The sequence below is a fragment of the Oncorhynchus clarkii genome, unplaced genomic scaffold (genome assembly GCF_045791955.1).
Source record: "Oncorhynchus clarkii lewisi isolate Uvic-CL-2024 unplaced genomic scaffold, UVic_Ocla_1.0 unplaced_contig_5423_pilon_pilon, whole genome shotgun sequence".
In the NCBI taxonomy this organism is placed as follows: Eukaryota; Metazoa; Chordata; class Actinopteri; order Salmoniformes; family Salmonidae; genus Oncorhynchus; species Oncorhynchus clarkii.
The window spans coordinates 149,641-175,191 of record NW_027257934.1 but is presented as its reverse complement, the minus strand read 5'-3'; the positions used below and the strand labels follow the sequence as shown (position 1 = coordinate 175,191).

The 25,551-nt window shown below is 48.2% G+C and overlaps 1 protein-coding gene across 1 annotated transcript; it reads right to left on the bottom strand.

Annotated features, from left to right (window-relative positions):
- Positions 1-836: 836 nt before the first annotated feature.
- On the bottom strand, positions 837-25,190 carry LOC139393716 (charged multivesicular body protein 2b-like). Its single transcript, XM_071142067.1, has 6 exons — positions 25,013-25,190; positions 24,273-24,364; positions 21,323-21,517; positions 20,657-20,759; positions 18,490-18,596; positions 837-1,262 (listed from the first exon to the last, which is right to left on the bottom strand). The coding sequence occupies exons 1-6, from the start codon at positions 25,044-25,046 to the stop codon at positions 1,149-1,151; spliced, it is 645 nt and encodes a 214-aa protein (XP_070998168.1). The 5' UTR covers positions 25,047-25,190; the 3' UTR covers positions 837-1,148.
- Between the last annotated feature and the right edge of the window lie 361 nt (positions 25,191-25,551).

Below are 25,551 nucleotides of genomic sequence, written 5' to 3'. Positions count from 1 at the left end.
AATAAGAGGGGACCTGATCCTAGATCATAATGAATAAGAGGGGACCTGATCCTAGATCATAATGAATAAGAAGGGACCTGATCCTAGATCATAATGAATAAGAGGGGACCTGATCCTAGATCATAATGAATAAGAGGGGAGCTGATCATAATGAATAAGAGGGGACCTGATCCTAGATCATAATGAATAAGAGGGGACCTGATCCTAGATCATAATGAATAAGAGGGGACCTGATCCTAGATCAGCACGACCAGTCAGAGGCTTTGTGAGCCCTGTTAAAGTCCCCTACTGGTTCAGACAGTCACTACCGACAGACATGTAGCAACATTGAGATCCAGTCAGAGGCTTTGTGAGCCCTGTTAAAGTCCCCTACTGGTTCAGACAGTCACTACCGACAGACATGTAGCGACATTGAGATCCAGTCAGAGGCTTTGTGAGCCCTGTTAAAGTCCCCTACTGGTTCAGACAGTCACTACCGACAGACATGTAGCAACATTGAGATCCAGTCAGAGGCTTTGTGAGCCCTGTTAAAGTCCCCTACTGGTTCAGACAGTCACTACCGACAGACATGTAGCAACATTGAGATCCAGTCGGCCTCAGAAGCAAAAGTTAGATATTTTTTAATTGATAGGCTGTTATGAAACTTTAAATCTTGATAAATCCCGTGACCTTTTGGAGCACTGACCTGGAACTAAAGCAGCATTCTCTCCTTTACTTCCTGTTCTGAAACTCCACACAGGTGGAAAACCTGGGGGGGGGGGGGGGGGGGGGGGGGGGGGGGCGCGTTCAGATAGAAATGTGCTATACAGAACAAAAACACGCCTCTCTGACGTGTAGAATGAGACTCTTATTCGTTACATTTTATTGTATCTGCGACGTTCTGCAACGTTAGGCCACTGAACGTGGTGGCCCTGTTATTCAAAACTCAGTCTCCTTGTGTGGCCCACTGCGTAGACCCAATACACAGCAGGACATCTATAACTACATCAACTACCATCTATAGTCATATAGACTATATATATATAAATATAATAGTGTCACTATATCCCAGAAAAGGCATGTCAGAAACTGAACAGGGGGAGTCGTGTGTGTGTGTCCAGGCACAGGGTGTGTGTGTGTGTGTGTGTGTGTGTGTGTGTGTGTGTGTGTTAGTCCACTCCCAAGGCTTTGAGCTGTCTTTCGATGTCTTCGTCTGAGATGCCGTCTGATTTGGTGGCAGAAGAGGTGGGGTTGTTTCGGCTGGTTGAAGGAGCGTTCACCATCTACGATCAATAACAACAACAAATTAATCAACTCAACCTTGATTCTCCCAAGCATACGCCATTCATAGTATTTCCACAGGACTTAGTGTCCTGTCCAGGGGGTGTCCTGGTACATCAAGCTGTCTCATTACAGAAACAGGAGACAGACTAGTGTCCTGTCCAGGGGGTGTCCTGTACATCAAGCTGTCTCACTACAGAAACAGGAGACAGACTAGTGTCCTGTCCAGGGGGTGTCCTGTACATCAAGCTGTCTCACTACAGAAACAGGAGACAGACTAGTGTCCTGGTACATCAAGCTGTCTCACTACAGAAACAGGAGACAGACTAGTGTCCTGTCCAGGGGGTGTACTGGTACATCAGAAACAGGAGATAGACTAGTGTCCTGTCCAGGGGGTGTCCTGGTACATCAAGCTGTCTCACTACAGAAACAGGAGACAGACTAGTGTCCTGTCTAGGGGGTGTACTGGTACATCAGAAACAGGAGATAGACTAGTGTCCTGTCCAGGGGGTGTACTGGTACATCAAGCTGTCTCACTACAGAAACAGGAGACAGACTAGTGTCCTGTCCAGGGGGTGTCCTGGTACATCAAGCTGTCTCACTACAGAAACAGGAGATAGACTAGTGTCCTGGTACATCAAGCTGTCTCACTACAGAAACAGGAGACAGACTAGTGTCCTGTCCAGGGGGTGTCCTGTACATCAAGCTGTCTCACTACAGAAACAGGAGACAGACTAGTGTCCTGTCCAGGGGGTGTCCTGTACATCACGCTGTCTCACTACAGAAACAGGAGATAGACTAGTGTCCTGTCCAGGGGGTGTACTGTACATCAAGCTGTCTCACTACAGAAACAGGAGACAGACTAGTGTCCTGTCCAGGGGGTGTACTGGTACATCAGAAACAGGAGACAGACTAGTGTCCTGTCCAGGGGGTGTACTGTACATCAAGCTGTCTCACTACAGAAACAGGAGATAGACTAGTGTCCTGTCCAGGGGGTGTACTGTACATCAAGCTGTCTCACTACAGAAACAGGAGATAGACTAGTGTCCTGTCCAGGGGGTGTCCTGTACATCAAGCTGTCTCACTACAGAAACAGGAGACAGACTAGTGTCCTGTCCAGGGGGTGTCCTGTACATCACGCTGTCTCACTACAGAAACAGGAGATAGACTAGTGTCCTGTCCAGGGGGTGTCCTGTACATCAAGCTGTCTCACTACAGAAACAGGAGATAGACTAGTGTCCTGTCCAGGGGGTGTCCTGTACATCAAGCTGTCTCACTACAGAAACAGGAGATAGACTAGTGTCCTGGTACATCAAGCTGTCTCACTACAGAAACAGGAGATAGACTAGTGTCCTGTCCAGGGGGTGTCCTGGTACATCAAGCTGTCTCACTACAGAAACAGGAGATAGACTAGTGTCCTGTCCAGGGGGTGTCCTGGTACATCAAGCTGTCTCACTACAGAAACAGGAGATAGACTAGTGTCCTGTCCAGGGGGTGTACTGTACATCAAGCTGTCTCACTACAGGAGATAGACTAGTGTCCTGTCCAGGGAGTGTCCTGTCCAGGGGGTGTCCTGTACATCAAGCTGTCTCACTACAGAAACAGGAGATAGACTAGTGTCCTGTCCAGGGGGTGTACTGTACATCAAGCTGTCTCACTACAGAAACAGGAGATAGACTAGTGTCCTGTCCAGGGAGTGTCCTGTCCAGGGGGTGTCCTGTACATCAAGCTGTCTCACTACAGTAACAGGAGATAGACTAGTGTCCTGTCCAGGGGGTGTACTGGTACATCAAGCTGTCTCACTACAGAAACAGGAGACAGACTAGTGTCCTGGTACATCAAGCTGTCTCACTACAGAAACAGGAGATAGACTAGTGTTCTGTCCAGGAGGTGTCCTGGTACATCATGCTGTCTCACTACAGAAACAGGAGACAGACTAGTGTCCTGTCCAGGGGGTGTCCTGTACATCAAGCTGTCTCACTACAGTAACAGGAGATAGACTAGTGTCCTGTCCAGGGGGTGTACTGGTACATCAAGCTGTCTCACTACAGAAACAGGAGACAGACTAGTGTCCTGGTACATCAAGCTGTCTCACTACAGAAACAGGAGATAGACTAGTGTCCTGTCCAGGGGGTGTACTGTACATCAAGCTGTCTCACTACAGAAACAGGAGATAGACTAGTGTCCTGTCCAGGGAGTGTCCTGTCCAGGGGGTGTCCTGTACATCAAGCTGTCTCACTACAGAAACAGGAGATAGACTAGTGTCCTGTCCAGGGCGTGTCCTGTACATCAAGCTGTCTCACTACAGAAACAGGAGATAGACTAGTGTCCTGGTACATCAAGCTGTCTCACTACAGAAACAGGAGATAGACTAGTGTCCTGTCCAGGGGGTGTCCTGGTACATCAAGCTGTCTCACTACAGAAACAGGAGATAGACTAGTGTCCTGTCCAGGGGGTGTCCTGTACATCAAGCTGTCTCACTACAGAAACAGGAGATAGACTAGTGTCCTGTCCAGGGGGTGTCCTGGTACATCAAGCTGTCTCTCTACAGAAACAGGAGACAGACTAGTGTTCTGTCCAGGAGGTGTCCTGGTACATCATGCTGTCTCACTACAGAAACAGGAGACAGACTAGTGTCCTGTCCAGGGGGTGTACTGTACATCAAGCTGTCTCACTACAGGAGATAGACTAGTGTCCTGTCCAGGGGGTGTCCTGTACATCAAGCTGTCTCACTACAGTAACAGGAGATAGACTAGTGTCCTGTCCAGGGGGTGTACTGGTACATCAAGCTGTCTCACTACAGAAACAGGAGATAGACTAGTGTCCTGTCCAGGGGGTGTCCTGGTACATCAAGCTGTCTCACTACAGAAACAGGAGATAGACTAGTGTCCTGTCCAGGGGGTGTACTGTACATCAAGCTGTCTCACTACAGAAACAGGAGATAGACTAGTGTCCTGTCCAGGGGGTGTCCTGTACATCAAGCTGTCTCACTACAGAAACAGGAGATAGACTAGTGTCCTGTCCAGGGGGTGTCCTGTACATCACGCTGTCTCACTACAGAAACAGGAGATAGACTAGTGTCCTGTCCAGGGGGTGTACTGTACATCAAGCTGTCTCACTACAGAAACAGGAGACAGACTAGTGTCCTGTCCAGGGGGTGTACTGGTACATCAGAAACAGGAGACAGACTAGTGTCCTGTCCAGGGGGTGTACTGTACATCAAGCTGTCTCACTACAGAAACAGGAGATAGACTAGTGTACTGTACATCAAGCTGTCTCACTACAGAAACAGGAGATAGACTAGTGTCCTGTCCAGGGGGTGTCCTGTACATCAAGCTGTCTCACTACAGAAACAGGAGACAGACTAGTGTCCTGTCCAGGGGGTGTCCTGTACATCACGCTGTCTCACTACAGAAACAGGAGATAGACTAGTGTCCTGTCCAGGGGGTGTCCTGTACATCAAGCTGTCTCACTACAGAAACAGGAGATAGACTAGTGTCCTGTCCAGGGGGTGTCCTGTACATCAAGCTGTCTCACTACAGAAACAGGAGATAGACTAGTGTCCTGTCCAGGGGGTGTCCTGGTACATCAAGCTGTCTCTCTACAGAAACAGGAGACAGACTAGTGTTCTGTCCAGGAGGTGTCCTGGTACATCATGCTGTCTCACTACAGAAACAGGAGACAGACTAGTGTCCTGTCCAGGGGGTGTACTGTACATCAAGCTGTCTCACTACAGGAGATAGACTAGTGTCCTGTCCAGGGGGTGTCCTGTACATCAAGCTGTCTCACTACAGTAACAGGAGATAGACTAGTGTCCTGTCCAAGGAGTGTCCTGTCCAGGGGGTGTCCTGTACATCAAGCTGTCTCACTACAGAAACAGGAGATAGACTAGTGTCCTGTCCAGGGGGTGTACTGTACATCAAGCTGTCTCACTACAGAAACAGGAGATAGACTAGTGTCCTGTCCAGGGGGTGTCCTGTACATCAAGCTGTCTCACTACAGAAACAGGAGATAGACTAGTGTCCTGGTACATCAAGCTGTCTCACTACAGAAACAGGAGATAGACTAGTGTCCTGTCAGGGGGTGTCCTGGTACATCAAGCTGTCTCACTACAGAAACAGGAGATAGACTAGTGTCCTGTCCAGGGGGTGTCCTGTACATCAAGCTGTCTCTCTACAGAAACAGGAGACAGACTAGTGTTCTGTCCAGGAGGTGTCCTGGTACATCATGCTGTCTCACTACAGAAACAGGAGACAGACTAGTGTCCTGTCCAGGGGGTGTCCTGTACATCAAGCTGTCTCACTACAGTAACAGGAGATAGACTAGTGTCCTGTCCAGGGGGTGTACTGGTACATCAAGCTGTCTCACTACAGAAACAGGAGACAGACTAGTGTCCTGGTACATCAAGCTGTCTCACTACAGAAACAGGAGATAGACTAGTGTCCTGTCCAGGGGGTGTCCTGGTACATCAAGCTGTCTCTCTACAGAAACAGGAGACAGACTAGTGTTCTGTCCAGGAGGTGTCCTGGTACATCATGCTGTCTCACTACAGAAACAGGAGACAGACTAGTGTCCTGTCCAGGGGGTGTCCTGTCCAGGGGGTGTCCTGTACATCAAGCTGTCTCACTACAGAAACAGGAGATAGACTAGTGTCCTGTCCAAGGAGTGTCCTGTCCAGGGGGTGTCCTGTACATCAAGCTGTCTCACTACAGAAACAGGAGATAGACTAGTGTCCTGTCCAGGGGGTGTACTGTACATCAAGCTGTCTCACTACAGAAACAGGAGATAGACTAGTGTCCTGTCCAGGGAGTGTCCTGTCCAGGGGGTGTCCTGTACATCAAGCTGTCTCACTACAGAAACAGGAGATAGACTAGTGTCCTGTCCAGGGGGTGTCCTGTACATCAAGCTGTCTCACTACAGAAACAGGAGATAGACTAGTGTCCTGGTACATCAAGCTGTCTCACTACAGAAACAGGAGATAGACTAGTGTCCTGTCCAGGGGGTGTCCTGGTACATCAAGCTGTCTCACTACAGAAACAGGAGATAGACTAGTGTCCTGTCCAGGGGGTGTACTGTACATCAAGCTGCCTCACTACAGAAACAGGAGATAGACTAGTGTCCTGTCCAGGGGGTGTACTGTAAATCAAGCTGTCTCACTACAGAAACAGGAGACAGACTAGTGTCCTGTCCAGGGGGTGTACTGTACATCAAGCTGTCTCACTACAGAAACAGGAGACAGACTAGTGTCCTGTCCAGGGGGTGTCCTGTACATCAAGCTGTCTCACTACAGTAACAGGAGATAGACTAGTGTCCTGTCCAGGGAGTGTCCTGTCCAGGGGGTGTCCTGTACATCAAGCTGTCTCACTACAGAAACAGGAGATAGACTAGTGTCCTGTCCAGGGGGTGTCCTGTACATCAAGCTGTCTCACTACAGAAACAGGAGACAGACTAGTGTCCTGTCCAGGGGGTGTCCTGTACATCAAGCTGTCTCACTACAGTAACAGGAGATAGACTAGTGTCCTGTCCAGGGAGTGTCCTGTCCAGGGGGTGTCCTGTACATCAAGCTGTCTCACTACAGAAACAGGAGATAGACTAGTGTCCTGTCCAGGGGGTGTCCTGTACATCACGCTGTCTCACTACAGAAACAGGAGATAGACTAGTGTCCTGTCCAGGGGGTGTACTGTACATCAAGCTGTCTCACTACAGAAACAGGAGACAGACTAGTGTCCTGTCCAGGGGGTGTACTGGTACATCAGAAACAGGAGACAGACTAGTGTCCTGTCCAGGGGGTGTCCTGGTACATCAAGCTGTCTCTCTACAGAAACAGGAGACAGACTAGTGTTCTGTCCAGGAGGTGTCCTGGTACATCATGCTGTCTCACTACAGAAACAGGAGACAGACTAGTGTCCTGTCCAGGGGGTGTCCTGTACATCACGCTGTCTCACTACAGAAACAGGAGATAGACTAGTGTCCTGTCCAGGGGGTGTCCTGTACATCAAGCTGTCTCACTACAGAAACAGGAGATAGACTAGTGTCCTGTCCAGGGGGTGTACTGTACATCAAGCTGTCTCACTACAGAAACAGGAGATAGACTAGTGTCCTGTCCAGGGGGTGTCCTGTACATCAAGCTGTCTCACTACAGAAACAGGAGATAGACTAGTGTCCTGTCCAGGGGGTGTCCTGTACATCACGCTGTCTCACTACAGAAACAGGAGATAGACTAGTGTCCTGTCCAGGGGGTGTACTGTACATCAAGCTGTCTCACTACAGAAACAGGAGACAGACTAGTGTCCTGTCCAGGGGGTGTACTGGTACATCAGAAACAGGAGACAGACTAGTGTCCTGTCCAGGAGGTGTACTGTACATCAAGCTGTCTCACTACAGAAACAGGAGATAGACTAGTGTACTGTACATCAAGCTGTCTCACTACAGAAACAGGAGACAGACTAGTGTCCTGTCCAGGGGGTGTCCTGTACATCAAGCTGTCTCACTACAGAAACAGGAGACAGACTAGTGTCCTGTCCAGGGGGTGTCCTGTACATCACGCTGTCTCACTACAGAAACAGGAGATAGACTAGTGTCCTGTCCAGGGGGTGTCCTGTACATCAAGCTGTCTCACTACAGAAACAGGAGATAGACTAGTGTCCTGTCCAGGGGGTGTCCTGTACATCAAGCTGTCTCACTACAGAAACAGGAGATAGACTAGTGTCCTGGTACATCAAGCTGTCTCACTACAGAAACAGGAGATAGACTAGTGTCCTGTCCAGGGGGTGTCCTGGTACATCAAGCTGTCTCTCTACAGAAACAGGAGACAGACTAGTGTTCTGTCCAGGAGGTGTCCTGGTACATCATGCTGTCTCACTACAGAAACAGGAGACAGACTAGTGTCCTGTCCAGGGGGTGTACTGTACATCAAGCTGTCTCACTACAGGAGATAGACTAGTGTCCTGTCCAGGTGGTGTCCTGTACATCAAGCTGTCTCACTACAGTAACAGGAGATAGACTAGTGTCCTGTCCAAGGAGTGTCCTGTCCAGGGGGTGTCCTGTACATCAAGCTGTCTCACTACAGAAACAGGAGATAGACTAGTGTCCTGTCCAGGGAGTGTCCTGTCCAGGGGGTGTCCTGTACATCAAGCTGTCTCACTACAGAAACAGGAGATAGACTAGTGTCCTGTCCAGGGGGTGTCCTGTACATCAAGCTGTCTCACTACAGAAACAGGAGATAGACTAGTGTCCTGGTACATCAAGCTGTCTCACTACAGAAACAGGAGATAGACTAGTGTCCTGTCCAGGGGGTGTCCTGGTACATCAAGCTGTCTCACTACAGAAACAGGAGATAGACTAGTGTCCTGTCCAGGGGGTGTACTGTACATCAAGCTGTCTCACTACAGAAACAGGAGACAGACTAGTGTCCTGTCCAGGGGGTGTACTGTACATCAAGCTGTCTCACTACAGAAACAGGAGACAGACTAGTGTCCTGTCCAGGGGGTGTCCTGTACATCAAGCTGTCTCACTACAGTAACAGGAGATAGACTAGTGTCCTGTCCAGGGAGTGTCCTGTCCAGGGGGTGTCCTGTACATCAAGCTGTCTCACTACAGAAACAGGAGATAGACTAGTGTCCTGTCCAGGGGGTGTACTGTACATCAAGCTGTCTCACTACAGAAACAGGAGATAGACTAGTGTCCTGTCCAGGGGGTGTCCTGTACATCAAGCTGTCTCACTACAGAAACAGGAGATAGACTAGTGTCCTGTCCAGGGGGTGTCCTGTACATCACGCTGTCTCACTACAGAAACAGGAGATAGACTAGTGTCCTGTCCAGGGGGTGTACTGTACATCAAGCTGTCTCACTACAGAAACAGGAGACAGACTAGTGTCCTGTCCAGGGGGTGTACTGGTACATCAGAAACAGGAGACAGACTAGTGTCCTGTCCAGGGGGTGTCCTGGTACATCAAGCTGTCTCTCTACAGAAACAGGAGACAGACTAGTGTTCTGTCCAGGAGGTGTCCTGGTACATCATGCTGTCTCACTACAGAAACAGGAGACAGACTAGTGTCCTGTCCAGGGGGTGTACTGTACATCAAGCTGTCTCACTACAGGAGATAGACTAGTGTCCTGTCCAGGGGGTGTCCTGTACATCAAGCTGTCTCACTACAGTAACAGGAGATAGACTAGTGTCCTGTCCAAGGAGTGTCCTGTCCAGGGGGTGTCCTGTACATCAAGCTGTCTCACTACAGAAACAGGAGATAGACTAGTGTCCTGTCCAGGGGGTGTACTGTACATCAAGCTGTCTCACTACAGAAACAGGAGATAGACTAGTGTCCTGTCCAGGGAGTGTCCTGTCCAGGGGGTGTCCTGTACATCAAGCTGTCTCACTACAGAAACAGGAGATAGACTAGTGTCCTGTCCAGGGGGTGTCCTGTACATCAAGCTGTCTCACTACAGAAACAGGAGATAGACTAGTGTCCTGGTACATCAAGCTGTCTCACTACAGAAACAGGAGATAGACTAGTGTCCTGTCAGGGGGTGTCCTGGTACATCAAGCTGTCTCACTACAGAAACAGGAGATAGACTAGTGTCCTGTCCAGGGGGTGTCCTGTACATCAAGCTGTCTCTCTACAGAAACAGGAGACAGACTAGTGTTCTGTCCAGGAGGTGTCCTGGTACATCATGCTGTCTCACTACAGAAACAGGAGACAGACTACTGTCCTGTCCAGGGGGTGTCCTGTACATCAAGCTGTCTCACTACAGTAACAGGAGATAGACTAGTGTCCTGTCCAGGGGGTGTACTGGTACATCAAGCTGTCTCACTACAGAAACAGGAGACAGACTAGTGTCCTGGTACATCAAGCTGTCTCACTACAGAAACAGGAGATAGACTAGTGTCCTGTCCAGGGGGTGTCCTGGTACATCAAGCTGTCTCACTACAGAAACAGGAGATAGACTAGTGTCCTGTCCAGGGGGTGTACTGTACATCAAGCTGTCTCACTACAGAAACAGGAGATAGACTAGTGTCCTGTCCAGGGGGTGTCCTGTACATCAAGCTGTCTCACTACAGAAACAGGAGATAGACTAGTGTCCTGTCCAGGGGGTGTACTGTACATCAAGCTGTCTCACTACAGAAACAGGAGATAGACTAGTGTCCTGTCCAGGGAGTGTCCTGTCCAGGGGGTGTCCTGTACATCAAGCTGTCTCACTACAGAAACAGGAGATAGACTAGTGTCCTGTCCAGGGGGTGTCCTGTACATCAAGCTGTCTCACTACAGAAACAGGAGATAGACTAGTGTCCTGGTACATCAAGCTGTCTCACTACAGAAACAGGAGATAGACTAGTGTCCTGTCAGGGGGTGTCCTGGTACATCAAGCTGTCTCACTACAGAAACAGGAGATAGACTAGTGTCCTGTCCAGGGGGTGTCCTGTACATCAAGCTGTCTCTCTACAGAAACAGGAGACAGACTAGTGTTCTGTCCAGGAGGTGTCCTGGTACATCATGCTGTCTCACTACAGAAACAGGAGACAGACTAGTGTCCTGTCCAGGGGGTGTCCTGTACATCAAGCTGTCTCACTACAGTAACAGGAGATAGACTAGTGTCCTGTCCAGGGGGTGTACTGGTACATCAAGCTGTCTCACTACAGAAACAGGAGACAGACTAGTGTCCTGGTACATCAAGCTGTCTCACTACAGAAACAGGAGATAGACTAGTGTCCTGTCCAGGGGGTGTCCTGGTACATCAAGCTGTCTCACTACAGAAACAGGAGATAGACTAGTGTCCTGTCCAGGGGGTGTACTGTACATCAAGCTGTCTCACTACAGAAACAGGAGATAGACTAGTGTCCTGTCCAGGGAGTGTCCTGTCCAGGGGGTGTCCTGTACATCAAGCTGTCTCACTACAGAAACAGGAGATAGACTAGTGTCCTGTCCAGGGGGTGTCCTGTACATCAAGCTGTCTCACTACAGAAACAGGAGATAGACTAGTGTCCTGGTACATCAAGCTGTCTCACTACAGAAACAGGAGATAGACTAGTGTCCTGTCCAGGGGGTGTCCTGTACATCAAGCTGTCTCACTACAGAAACAGGAGATAGACTAGTGTCCTGTCCAGGGGGTGTCCTGGTACATCAAGCTGTCTCTCTACAGAAACAGGAGACAGACTAGTGTTCTGTCCAGGAGGTGTCCTGGTACATCATGCTGTCTCACTACAGAAACAGGAGACAGACTAGTGTCCTGTCCAGGGGGTGTACTGTACATCAAGCTGTCTCACTACAGGAGATAGACTAGTGTCCTGTCCAGGGGGTGTCCTGTACATCAAGCTGTCTCACTACAGTAACAGGAGATAGACTAGTGTCCTGTCCAGGGGGTGTACTGGTACATCAAGCTGTCTCACTACAGAAACAGGAGACAGACTAGTGTCCTGGTACATCAAGCTGTCTCACTACAGAAACAGGAGATAGACTAGTGTCCTGTCCAGGGGGTGTCCTGGTACATCAAGCTGTCTCACTACAGAAACAGGAGATAGACTAGTGTCCTGTCCAGGGGGTGTACTGTACATCAAGCTGTCTCACTACAGAAACAGGAGATAGACTAGTGTCCTGTCCAGGGGGTGTCCTGGTACATCAAGCTGTCTCACTACAGAAACAGGAGACAGACTAGTGTCCTGTCCAGGGGGTGTCCTGTACATCAAGCTGTCTCACTACAGTAACAGGAGATAGACTAGTGTCCTGTCCAGGGAGTGTCCTGTCCAGGGGGTGTCCTGTACATCAAGCTGTCTCACTACAGAAACAGGAGATAGACTAGTGTCCTGTCCAGGGGGTGTACTGTACATCAAGCTGTCTCACTACAGAAACAGGAGATAGACTAGTGTCCTGTCCAGGGGGTGTCCTGTACATCAAGCTGTCTCACTACAGAAACAGGAGATAGACTAGTGTCCTGTCCAGGGGGTGTCCTGTACATCACGCTGTCTCACTACAGAAACAGGAGATAGACTAGTGTCCTGTCCAGGGGGTGTACTGTACATCAAGCTGTCTCACTACAGAAACAGGAGACAGACTAGTGTCCTGTCCAGGGGGTGTACTGGTACATCAGAAACAGGAGACAGACTAGTGTCCTGTCCAGGGGGTGTACTGTACATCAAGCTGTCTCACTAAAGAAACAGGAGATAGACTAGTGTCCTGTCCAGGGGGTGTCCTGTACATCAAGCTGTCTCACTACAGAAACAGGAGACAGACTAGTGTCCTGTCCAGGGGGTGTCCTGTACATCACGCTGTCTCACTACAGAAACAGGAGATAGACTAGTGTCCTGTCCAGGGGGTGTCCTGTACATCAAGCTGTCTCACTACAGAAACAGGAGATAGACTAGTGTCCTGTCCAGGGGGTGTCCTGTACATCAAGCTGTCTCACTACAGAAACAGGAGATAGACTAGTGTCCTGGTACATCAAGCTGTCTCACTACAGAAACAGGAGACAGACTAGTGTCCTGTCCAGGGGGTGTCCTGGTACATCAAGCTGTCTCTCTACAGAAACAGGAGACAGACTAGTGTTCTGTCCAGGAGGTGTCCTGGTACATCATGCTGTCTCACTACAGAAACAGGAGACAGACTAGTGTCCTGTCCAGGGGGTGTACTGTACATCAAGCTGTCTCACTACAGGAGATAGACTAGTGTCCTGTCCAGGGGGTGTCCTGTACATCAAGCTGTCTCACTACAGTAACAGGAGATAGACTAGTGTCCTGTCCAAGGAGTGTCCTGTCCAGGGGGTGTCCTGTACATCAAGCTGTCTCACTACAGAAACAGGAGATAGACTAGTGTCCTGTCCAGGGGGTGTACTGTACATCAAGCTGTCTCACTACAGAAACAGGAGATAGACTAGTGTCCTGTCCAGGGAGTGTCCTGTCCAGGGGGTGTCCTGTACATCAAGCTGTCTCACTACAGAAACAGGAGATAGACTAGTGTCCTGTCCAGGGGGTGTCCTGTACATCAAGCTGTCTCACTACAGAAACAGGAGATAGACTAGTGTCCTGGTACATCAAGCTGTCTCACTACAGAAACAGGAGATAGACTAGTGTCCTGTCAGGGGGTGTCCTGGTACATCAAGCTGTCTCACTACAGAAACAGGAGATAGACTAGTGTCCTGTCCAGGGGGTGTCCTGTACATCAAGCTGTCTCTCTACAGAAACAGGAGACAGACTAGTGTTCTGTCCAGGAGGTGTCCTGGTACATCATGCTGTCTCACTACAGAAACAGGAGACAGACTAGTGTCCTGTCCAGGGGGTGTCCTGTACATCAAGCTGTCTCACTACAGTAACAGGAGATAGACTAGTGTCCTGTCCAGGGGGTGTACTGGTACATCAAGCTGTCTCACTACAGAAACAGGAGACAGACTAGTGTCCTGGTACATCAAGCTGTCTCACTACAGAAACAGGAGATAGACTAGTGTCCTGTCCAGGGGGTGTCCTGGTACATCAAGCTGTCTCACTACAGAAACAGGAGATAGACTAGTGTCCTGTCCAGGGGGTGTACTGTACATCAAGCTGTCTCACTACAGAAACAGGAGATAGACTAGTGTCCTGTCCAGGGGGTGTACTGTACATCAAGCTGTCTCACTACAGAAACAGGAGATAGACTAGTGTCCTGTCCAGGGAGTGTCCTGTCCAGGGGGTGTCCTGTACATCAAGCTGTCTCACTACAGAAACAGGAGATAGACTAGTGTCCTGTCCAGGGGGTGTCCTGTACATCAAGCTGTCTCACTACAGAAACAGGAGATAGACTAGTGTCCTGTCCAGGGAGTGTCCTGTCCAGGGGGTGTCCTGTACATCAAGCTGTCTCACTACAGAAACAGGAGATAGACTAGTGTCCTGTCCAGGGGGTGTCCTGGTACATCAAGCTGTCTCACTACAGAAACAGGAGATAGACTAGTGTCCTGTCCAGGGGGTGTACTGTACATCAAGCTGTCTCACTACAGAAACAGGAGACAGACTAGTGTCCTGTCCAGGGGGTGTACTGTACATCAAGCTGTCTCACTACAGAAACAGGAGATAGACTAGTGTCCTGTCCAGGGGGTGTACTGTACATCAAGCTGCCTCACTACAGAAACAGGAGATAGACTAGTGTCCTGTCCAGGGGGTGTACTGTACATCAAGCTGTCTCACTACAGAAACAGGAGACAGACTAGTGTCCTGTCCAGGGGGTGTACTGTACATCAAGCTGTCTCACTACAGAAACAGGAGACAGACTAGTGTCCTGTCCAGGGGGTGTCCTGTACATCAAGGTGTCTCACTACAGTAACAGGAGATAGACTAGTGTCCTGTCCAGGGAGTGTCCTGTCCAGGGGGTGTCCTGTACATCAAGCTGTCTCACTACAGAAACAGGAGATAGACTAGTGTCCTGTCCAGGGGGTGTACTGTACATCAAGCTGTCTCACTACAGAAACAGGAGATAGACTAGTGTCCTGTCCAGGGGGTGTCCTGTACATCAAGCTGTCTCACTACAGAAACAGGAGATAGACTAGTGTCCTGTCCAGGGGTGTCCTGTACATCACGCTGTCTCACTACAGAAACAGGAGATAGACTAGTGTCCTGTCCAGGGGGTGTACTGTACATCAAGCTGTCTCACTACAGAAACAGGAGACAGACTAGTGTCCTGTCCAGGGGGTGTACTGGTACATCAGAAACAGGAGACAGACTAGTGTCCTGTCCAGGGGGTGTACTGTACATCAAGCTGTCTCACTACAGAAACAGGAGATAGACTAGTGTACTGTACATCAAGCTGTCTCACTACAGAAACAGGAGATAGACTAGTGTCCTGTCCAGGGGGTGTCCTGTACATCAAGCTGTCTCACTACAGAAACAGGAGACAGACTAGTGTCCTGTCCAGGGGGTGTCCTGTACATCACGCTGTCTCACTACAGAAACAGGAGATAGACTAGTGTCCTGTCCAGGGGGTGTACTGTACATCAAGCTGTCTCACTACAGAAACAGGAGACAGACTAGTGTCCTGGTACATCAAGCTGCCTCACTACAGAAACAGGAGATAGACTAGTGTCCTGTCCAGGGGGTGTACTGTACATCAAGCTGTCTCACTACAGAAACAGGAGATAGACTAGTGTCCTGTCCAGGGGGTGTCCTGTACATCAAGCTGTCTCACTACAGAAACAGGAGATAGACTAGTGTCCTGTCCAGGGGGTGTCCTGTACATCAAGCTGTCTCACTACAGAAACAGGAGATAGCTTGATGTACCAGGACACTAGTCTGTCTCACTACAGAAACAGGAGATAGACTAGTGTCCTGTCCAGGGGGTGTCCTGGTACATCAAGCTGTCTCTCTACAGAAACAGGAGACAGACTAGTGTTCTGTCCAGGAGGTGTCCTGGTACATCATGCTGTCTCACTACAGAAACAGGAGACAGACTAGTGTCCTGTCCAGGGGGTGTACTGTACATCAAGCTGTCTCACTACAGGAGATAGACTAGTGTCCTGTCCAGGGGGTGTCCTGTACATCAAGCTGTCTCACTACAGTAACAGGAGATAGACTAGTGTCCTGTCCAAGGAGTGTCCTGTCCAGGGGGTGTCCTGTACATCAAGCTGTCTCACTACAGAAACAGGAGATAGACTAGTGTCCTGTCCAGGGGGTGTACTGTACATCAAGCTGTCTCACTACAGGAGATAGACTAGTGTCCTGTCCAGGGGGTGTCCTGTACATCAAGCTGTCTCACTACAGAAACAGGAGATAGACTAGTGTCCTGTCCAGGGGGTGTACTGTACATCAAGCTGTCTCACTACAGAAACAGGAGATAGACTAGTGTCCTGTCCAGGGGGTGTACTGTACATCAAGCTGTCTCACTACAGAAACAGGAGACAGACAGACTAGTGTCCTGGTACATCAAGCTGCCTCACTACAGAAACAGGAGATAGACTAGTGTCCTGTCCAGGGGGTGTACTGTACATCAAGCTGTCTCACTACAGAAACAGGAGATAGACTAGTGTCCTGTCCAGGGGGTGTCCTGTACATCAAGCTGTCTCACTACAGAAACAGGAGATAGACTAGTGTCCTGTCCAGGGAGTGTCCTGTCCAGGGGGTGTCCTGTACATCAAGCTGTCTCACTACAGAAACAGGAGATAGACTAGTGTCCTGGTACATCAAGCTGTCTCACTACAGAAACAGGAGATAGACTAGTGTCCTGTCCAGGGGGTGTCCTGGTACATCAAGCTGTCTCACTACAGAAACAGGAGATAGACTAGTGTCCTGTCCAGGGGGTGTCCTGTACATCAAGCTGTCTCACTACAGAAACAGGAGATAGACTAGTGTCCTGTCCAGGGGGTGTCCTGGTACATCAAGCTGTCTCTCTACAGAAACAGGAGACAGACTAGTGTTCTGTCCAGGAGGTGTCCTGGTACATCATGCTGTCTCACTACAGAAACAGGAGACAGACTAGTGTCCTGTCCAGGGGGTGTACTGTACATCAAGCTGTCTCACTACAGGAGATAGACTAGTGTCCTGTCCAGGGGGTGTCCTGTACATCAAGCTGTCTCACTACAGTAACAGGAGATAGACTAGTGTCCTGTCCAGGGGGTGTACTGGTACATCAAGCTGTCTCACTACAGAAACAGGAGACAGACTAGTGTCCTGGTACATCAAGCTGCCTCACTACAGAAACAGGAGATAGACTAGTGTCCTGTCCAGGGGGTGTACTGTACATCAAGCTGTCTCACTACAGAAACAGGAGACAGACTAGTGTCCTGTCCAGGGGGTGTACTGTACATCAAGCTGTCTCACTACAGGAGATAGACTAGTGTCCTGTCCAGGGGGTGTCCTGTACATCAAGCTGTCTCACTACAGTAACAGGAGATAGACTAGTGTCCTGTCCAGGGAGTGTCCTGTCCAGGGGGTGTCCTGTACATCAAGCTGTCTCACTACAGAAACAGGAGATAGACTAGTGTCCTGTCCAGGGGGTGTACTGTACATCAAGCTGTCTCACTACAGAAACAGGAGATAGACTAGTGTCCTGTCCAGGGGGTCCTGTACATCAAGCTGTTCCACTACAGAAACAGGAGATAGACTAGTGTCCTGTCCAGGGGGTGTCCTGGTACATCAAGCTGTCTCACTACAGAAACAGGAGATAGACTAGTGTCCTGTCCAGGGGGTGTCCTGGTACATCAAGCTGTCTCACTACAGAAACAGGAGATAGACTAGTGTCCTGTCCAGGGGGTGTCCTGTACATCAAGCTGTCTCACTACAGAAACAGGAGATAGACTAGTGTCCTGTCCAGGGGGTGTCCTGGTACATCAAGCTGTCTCACTACAGAAACAGGAGATAGACTAGTGTCCTGTCCAGGGGGTGTCCTGTACATCAAGCTGTCTCACTACAGAAACAGGAGATAGACTAGTGTCCTGTCCAGGGGGTGTCCTGGTACATCAAGCTGTCTCTCTACAGAAACAGGAGACAGACTAGTGTTCTGTCCAGGAGGTGTCCTGGTACATCATGCTGTCTCACTACAGAAACAGGAGACAGACTAGTGTCCTGTCCAGGGGGTGTACTGTACATCAAGCTGTCTCACTACAGGAGATAGACTAGTGTCCTGTCCAGGGGGTGTACTGGTACATCAAGCTGTCTCACTACAGAAACAGGAGACAGACTAGTGTCCTGGTACATCAAGCTGCCTCACTACAGAAACAGGAGATAGACTAGTGTCCTGTCCAGGGGGTGTACTGTACATCAAGCTGTCTCACTACAGAAACAGGAGATAGACTAGTGTCCTGTCCAGGGGGTGTCCTGGTACATCAAGCTGTCTCACTACAGAAACAGGAGATTCAGCTCCTGCCCTATGGGCCATTCTGGCTCAGACAAGGCTAACTTACTTTACAGAGTATTTCCATAGAGCTGCAGAATGACATCCCCAGTAGGACCCTAACCCAGTTGGACCCTAACCCACTGGAACCCTAAGCCAGTGGGACCCTAACCCAGAGGGACCCTAACCCAGTGGGACCCGAAACCCAGTAGGACCCGAAACCCAGTAGGACCCTTGTCAGCCAATCAGCATTCAGGACTGGAACCAGACAGTTTATAATGCTAGATACAGGTCCAGTTTCACGGACACTGACGAACCCTGGTTCTATTTCAGATCTACATCTGGGAAACCAGCCCCAAGGATCTCGTTCAGGGTTTAGTCTCTGGATTTATTCTGGCTTTATTAAAAATCAGGTACATCATCGAGAACAATAAAAACACCAACGTCTCACCTTTCCTGATATCTCGATGCCGATCTCGTCCAGAACCTGGTTAACAATGCTATCAGACTCCTCCTCGTCTCCAGACTCGTCAAAGATCTCATCCAGCGTGTCGTTAACTGAGAGAAGGGGACAGAGAGATGACTCCTATTAAAAAACACACACACACACACACACACCTCCACACACACACACACACACCTCCACACACACACACACACACACGCACATGCACACACACACACGCACATGCACACATACACACACTACCAGTCAAAAGTTTTAGAACACCTACTCATTCAAGGGTTTTTCTATATTTTGATTTTATTTTCTACATTGTAGAATAATAGTTAAGACATCAAAACTATGAAATATCACGTAGTAACCAAAAAAAAAGTGTTAAACAAATCAAAATATATTTGAGATTCTTCACCCATTGCCTTGATGACAGCCTTATACACTCTTGGCATTCTCTCAACCAGCTTCACCTGGAATGCTTTTCCAACAGTCTTGAAGGAGTTCCCACATATGCTGAGCACTTGTTGGCTGCTTTTCACTCTGCGGTCCAACTCATCCCAAACCATCTCAAATTGGGTTGAGGTCGGGTGATTGTGTAGGGCGATGTTGGTTAAGCGTGCTTTAAATTCTAAATCAAATCACAGACACCAGCAAAGCACCCCCACACCTCCTCCTCCATGCTTCAACGTGGGAACCACAAATGGGGAGGTCATCCGTTCACCTACTCTGCATCTCAAAAGACACCGCGGTTGGAACCAACATTCTTCACCAGTCTAATGTCCATTGCTCGTGTTTTTTGGTCCAATCAAGTCTCTTCTTATTATTGGTGTCCTTTGGTAGTGGTTTCTTTGCAGCAATTCGACCATGAAGGTCTGATTCACACAGTCTCCTCTGAACAGTTGATGTTGAGATGTGTCTGTTACTTGAACTCTGTGAAGCATTTATTTGGGCTGCAATTTCTGAGGCTGGTAACTCTAATGGTAACTCTAATGAACTTACCCTCTGCAGCAGAGGTAACTCTGGGTCTTCCTTTCCTGTGCCGGTCCTCATGAGAGACAGTTTCATCATAGTGCTTGATGGTTTTTGCGACTACACTTGAAGAAACTTTCAAAGTTGTTGAAATGTTCCGTATTGACTGACCTTCATGTCTTAAAGTAATGATGGACTGACCTTCATGTCTTAAAGTAATGATGGACTGACCTTCATGTCTTATAGTAATGATGGACTGTCATTTCTCTCTGCTTATTTGAGCTGTTCTTGCCATAATATGGACTTGGTCTTTTACCAAATAGGGTGATCTTCTGTATACCACCCCTACCTTGTCACAACACAACTGATTGGCTCAAATGCATTAAGGAAAGAAAGAAATCCCTCTAATTAACATAAGGCACAGCTGTTAATGGAAATACTATTATTGCATGTAGTACACTATATAGGTATTAATAGTATGTAGTACACTATATAGGTATTAATAGCATGTAGTACACTATATAGGTATTAATAGCATGTAGTACACTATATAGGTATTAATAGCATGTAGTACACTATATAGGTATTAATAGCATGTAGTACACTATATAGGTATTAATAGCATGTAGTACGCTATATAGGTATTAATAGCATGTAGTACGCTATATAGGTATTAATAGCATGTAGTACGCTATATAGGTATTAATAGCATGTAGTACACTATATAGGTATTAATAGCATGTAGTACACTATATAGGTATTAATAGCATGTAGTACACTATATAGGTATTAATAGCATGTAGTACACTATATAGGTATTAATAGCATGTAGTACACTATATAGATATATATTATGCTACGTTAGCAGTCTTATCACCATGAGGACAACATAGAATGTGTAGTATAGATCCAGTCTTATCATCATGAGGACAACATAGAATGTGTAAAATAGATCCAGTCTTATCATCATGAGGACAACATAGAATGTGTAGTATAGATCCAGTCTTATCATCATGAGGACAACATAGAATGTGTAGTATAGATCCAGTCTTATCACCATGAGGACAACATAGAATGTGTAATATAGATCCAGTCTTATCATCATGAGGACAACATAGAATGTGTAAAATAGATCCAGTCTTATCATCATGAGGACAAGAACATAGAATGTGTAATATAGATCCAGTCTTACTCAGCTCCTCTGACATCTCCATCTTCATGTTCTCCTTCTGGAAGTTCTGCATGGTCTGTTGCATCTTCTGAGGGTCCATCTTCTTATTGACAGCCTGCATAGTCTGAGACGGGAGAGGAGAGAGAGTCACATGGGCTGGTTACACTTTGCAAAAGGCAGAAAACACCCATTAAAATACAGCACACACAGAGACAGACAAGAGACACAGACAGACACAGAGAGACACACAGACAGACAAGAGACACAGACAGACTGACAGGAGAGACAGAGACATAGACAGACAAGAGACACAGACAGACTGACAGGAGAGACAGAGACACAGACAGACAGGAAAGACAGACAGAACGCTGTCCAAGGTGTCTACACTAGGTACATCACACCCCCCTGTGGGAAGAAGCAGCACACTGACCCACACTAGGTACATCACCCCCCCCCCCCCCCCCCTGTGGGAAGAAGAAGCCCACTGACCCACACTAGGTACATCACCCCCCCCCTGTGGAAAGAAGCCAACTGATCCACACTAGGTACATCACACCCCCCTGTGGAAAGAAGCCAACTGATCCACACTAGGTACATCACACCCCCCTGTGGGAAGAAGCCCACTGATCCACACTAGGTACATCACACCCCCCTGTGGAAAGAAGCAGCCCACCGATCCACACGTACTTTGGTCGTGGTAGCCATGGCCCCTGCCATCTTCATCTGGGAGTTCATGAGTTTGGTCTGAGACGACATGGAGGTGACCTTTGAACCGACGGCGTAGCTTCTGTTCTTCTGTCTCCTCAGCTGAACCAGCTGTTTGGCCAGGATGGTACACGCCTCCTTGTTCCCCGTCTTCGCCATCTTCTTAATCTCCATCTCCTGGGAGACAACGTGCATTCGGAAAGTATTCAGACCCCTTTGGACTTTTTCCATATTTTGTTACAGCATTCTAAAATTATTTAAATCGTCCGTCCCCCCCCTCATCAATCTATACACAATAGCCCATAATGACATCACAATAGCCCATAATGACATCACAATAGCCCATAATGACATCACAATAGCCCATAATGACATCACAATAGCCCATAATGACATCACAATAGCCAAAAACTGGTTTTTAGAAATGCACTGGGAACCTGGCACCATCCCTACGGTGAAGCATTTTTATTTATTTAACCTTTATGTAACCTTTATTTAACCAGGCAAGTCAGTTAAGAACACATTCTTATTTTCAACGACGGCCCTAGGAACAGTGGGGTTAACTGCCTTGTTCAGGGGCAGAAAGACCTTGTCAGCTCGGGGATCCGATCTTGCAACCTTTCGGGTTACTGGCCCAACGCTCTAACCACTAGGCTACCTGCCTCCTCTACACTCTAACCACTAGGCTACCTGCCTCCTCTACACTCTAACCACTAGGCTACCTGCCTCCTCTACACTCTAACCACTAGGCTACCTGCCTCCTCTACACTCTAACCACTAGGCTACCTGCCTCCTCTACACTCTAACCACTAGGCTACCTGCCACCTCTACACCCTAACCACTAGGCTACCTGCCTCCTCTACACTCTAACCACTAGGCTACCTGCCTCCTCTACACTCTAACCACTAGACTACCTACCACCTCTACACTCTAACCACTAGACTACCTACCTCCTCTACACTCTAACCACTGGGCACTGTATACAAAAGACAAAGATAGAAAGCAAGACAGTAATCTGGGGCTGACTAGCCTGGGTGACAGCCTGTTTTCGCCATCATACCAACTTCTTGCCCATTGTTATGTTTGGCATGAATGTAATGATGTCACAAACAGACTCGAGGTTTTCCACAGAGCATCCGGAAAGAATTCAGACCACTTGACTTTTTTTTCCACATTTTCTTTCTACGTTACAGCCTTATTCTTCAATAAACGTATGTTTTTCTTCTCATCAATCTACACACAATATCCCATAATGACAAATCGAAAACAGGTTTAGATATTTTTTTTACAAATGTATTACAAATTTAAAAAACAGAAACCTTATTGACATTAGTATTCAGACCCTTTGCTATGAGACTCGAAATTGAGCTCAGGTGCATCCTGTTTCCATTGATCACCCTTGAGATGTTTCTACAACTTGATTGGAGTCCACCTGTGGTAAATTCTAATGATTGGACATGATTTGGAAAGGCACACACCTGTCTAGATAAGGTTGACAGTGCATGTCAGAACAAAAACCAAGCCATGAAGTTGAAGGAATTGTCCGTTGAGCTCTGAGGCAGGATTGTGTTGAGGCACAGATATGGGGAAAGGTACCAAAACATTTCTGTAGTATTGAAGGTCCCCAAGGACACAGTGGCCTCCATCATTCTTAAATGGAAGAAGTTTGGAACCACCTAGACTCTTCCTAGAGCTGGCCCCCCGGCCAAACTGAGCAATCGGGGGAGAAGGGCCTTGGTCAGGGAGGTGACCAAGAACCCGATAGTCACTCTGACAGAGCTCCAGAGTTCCTCTGTGGAGATGGGAGAAACTTCCAGAAGGACGACCATCTCTGCAGCACTCCACCAATCAGGCCTTTATGGTAGAGTGGCCAGACGGAAGCCCCCCAGTAAAAGTCACAAGACAGCCCGCTTGGAGTTTTGCCAAAAATGCACCTAAAGGACCAATATTGAACTATTTGGCCTGAATGCCAAGCGTCACGTCTGGAGGAAACCAGGCACCACTCATCACCTGGCCAATACCATCCCTACAGTGAAGCATGGTGGTGGCAGCATCACGCTGTGGGGCCAATACCATACCTACCTGGCCAATACCATCCCTACAGTGAAGCATGGTGGTGGCAGCATCACGTCTGGAGGAAACCACGCACCACTCATCACCTGGCCAATACCATCCCTACAGTGAAGCATGGTGGTGGCAGCATCACGTCTGGAGGAAACCACGCACCACTCATCACCTGGCCAATACCATCCCTACAGTGAAGCATGGTGGTGGCAGCATCACGATGTGGGGCCAATACCATCCCTACAGTGAAGCATGGTGGTGGCAGCATCACGATGTGGGGCCAATACCATCCCTACAGTGAAGCATGGTGGTGGCAGCATCACGATGTGGGGCCAATACCATCCCTACAGTGAAGCATGGTGGTGGCAGCATCATGATGTGGGGCCAATACCATACCTACAGTGAAGCATGGTGGTGGCAGCATCACGATGTGGGGCCAATACCATCCCTACAGTGAAGCATGGTGGTGGCAGCATCATGATGTGGGGCCAATACCATCCCTACAGTGAAGCATGGTGGTGGCAGCATCATGATGTGGGGCCAATACCATCCCTACAGTGAAGCATGGTGGTGGCAGCATCACGATGTGGGGTTGTTTTTCTACAGCAGGGAAACGTGTCAGGGTCGAGGGAAAGGGTACTGAGTAAAGGGTCTGAATACTGATGTAAAATGTGATCAGTTATTTTTATAAATAGGTAAAAATGTCTAAATCTGTTTTTTTTGTTGCTTTGTCATTATGTGGTAGTGTGTGTGTGTGTGTGTGTGTGTGTGTGTAGATTGAGGCAGTCTGAATACACTGTACATTATCCATGACTCAGATACTCTCTGTATTCACTACTACAGAACAGACCACTACTACAACCCTCACCAGTTGTTTTTCCTGTTTCTCCAGGGAAGATCTGTCTCTGGTGATCTGTCTCTGGGTTCCTCTCAGCTCTTTGGTCTGCTCCTTTATCACATCTAGACACAACGGTGGGAGAGAAAACTACAAGATCAGTACTAGTTAGTTCTTGGCAAACAGAGGAGAAGAGAGAAACAATTGTTATTGTTTATTTCACTTGTTTTGGCCAAAACATACGTTTCCCATGTCAATGAAGCCCTTTGAATTGAGAGAGAGAGGAGACAGACGAGAGATCCACAGAGGGGATTCTACATCATCATCATCATCATCATCATCATCATGAAGAGACTAAAAAATCCAAGTGACAGAACCTACCTGTACCGCAAAAAGTCGAGAGAACAAACCTCTCCTGTGGATACCCTATCGCCACCCACTACGGCCAAAAGGACCAACAGCACGAACTGCTGCTACGTTATTGTTGTTATGACTCTGTGGTACTCTATACAGACCAGCGTACTGAAAGGCAGGCAGATAACACTTCCCTGTGTCCCCCCCCCCCCCCCCCCTCCAGATTACCTTCTATTTAAGGACAAAAACTAAAACAAAGTTTATTCAACATCCTGACTTGTAATAGGAATGTTCTGGAGTGCTGAGCCTACCTGTTAGACAGACGTCTAACGTTAAGTATTACACTCTCTTATATTAAGAGACTGAAGCTAACTTTGCTAATGTCAGTTAGCTGAAACGCCGAGTCTGTGTACACTTACCATCTACTGTCTTTTTCTTGAAGAAGCCGGCCATGGTGACAGGCGAGAACTTGGCCAAATAGCTATAATCCAATGCTATTTTAAAAGGACACCGCCTGTTAATTAAACCAGACCACCGACTTGTTTATTTCCTGGTTCGGAGAGAAGCAGGAAGTGCAGCACTTTAATGGGGGCGTTCGAGACAGCCTAGAATAAAAGCGCTGCGCTCACACTGAGCCAAGTCGCCTGGGTAGAAAGACATCCGCTAGGTGGCAGTAGATACCTAGTTCCATCGTCACACCACACCCACAGCTGCATGGGAATGCCCAGCCAAACACAGAGCTCTTTACAGACTGTAAATAGCTTCCAGCTGACTCGATCTGTCTGTTCATGATTTGGGAATGGGTCTTGAATTTTAATAAGTATTGAGTTTTTCTTGCCAAGTGGGTGTTTCCTCCTGACAGTGGTATTATGCTGTGTTCATAACAAGTGGGAACCTGGGGGGGAATATTGCTTGCAAACTGGGTCAACGATTTGTGTGGTTTCAAGTGCTTTGAACT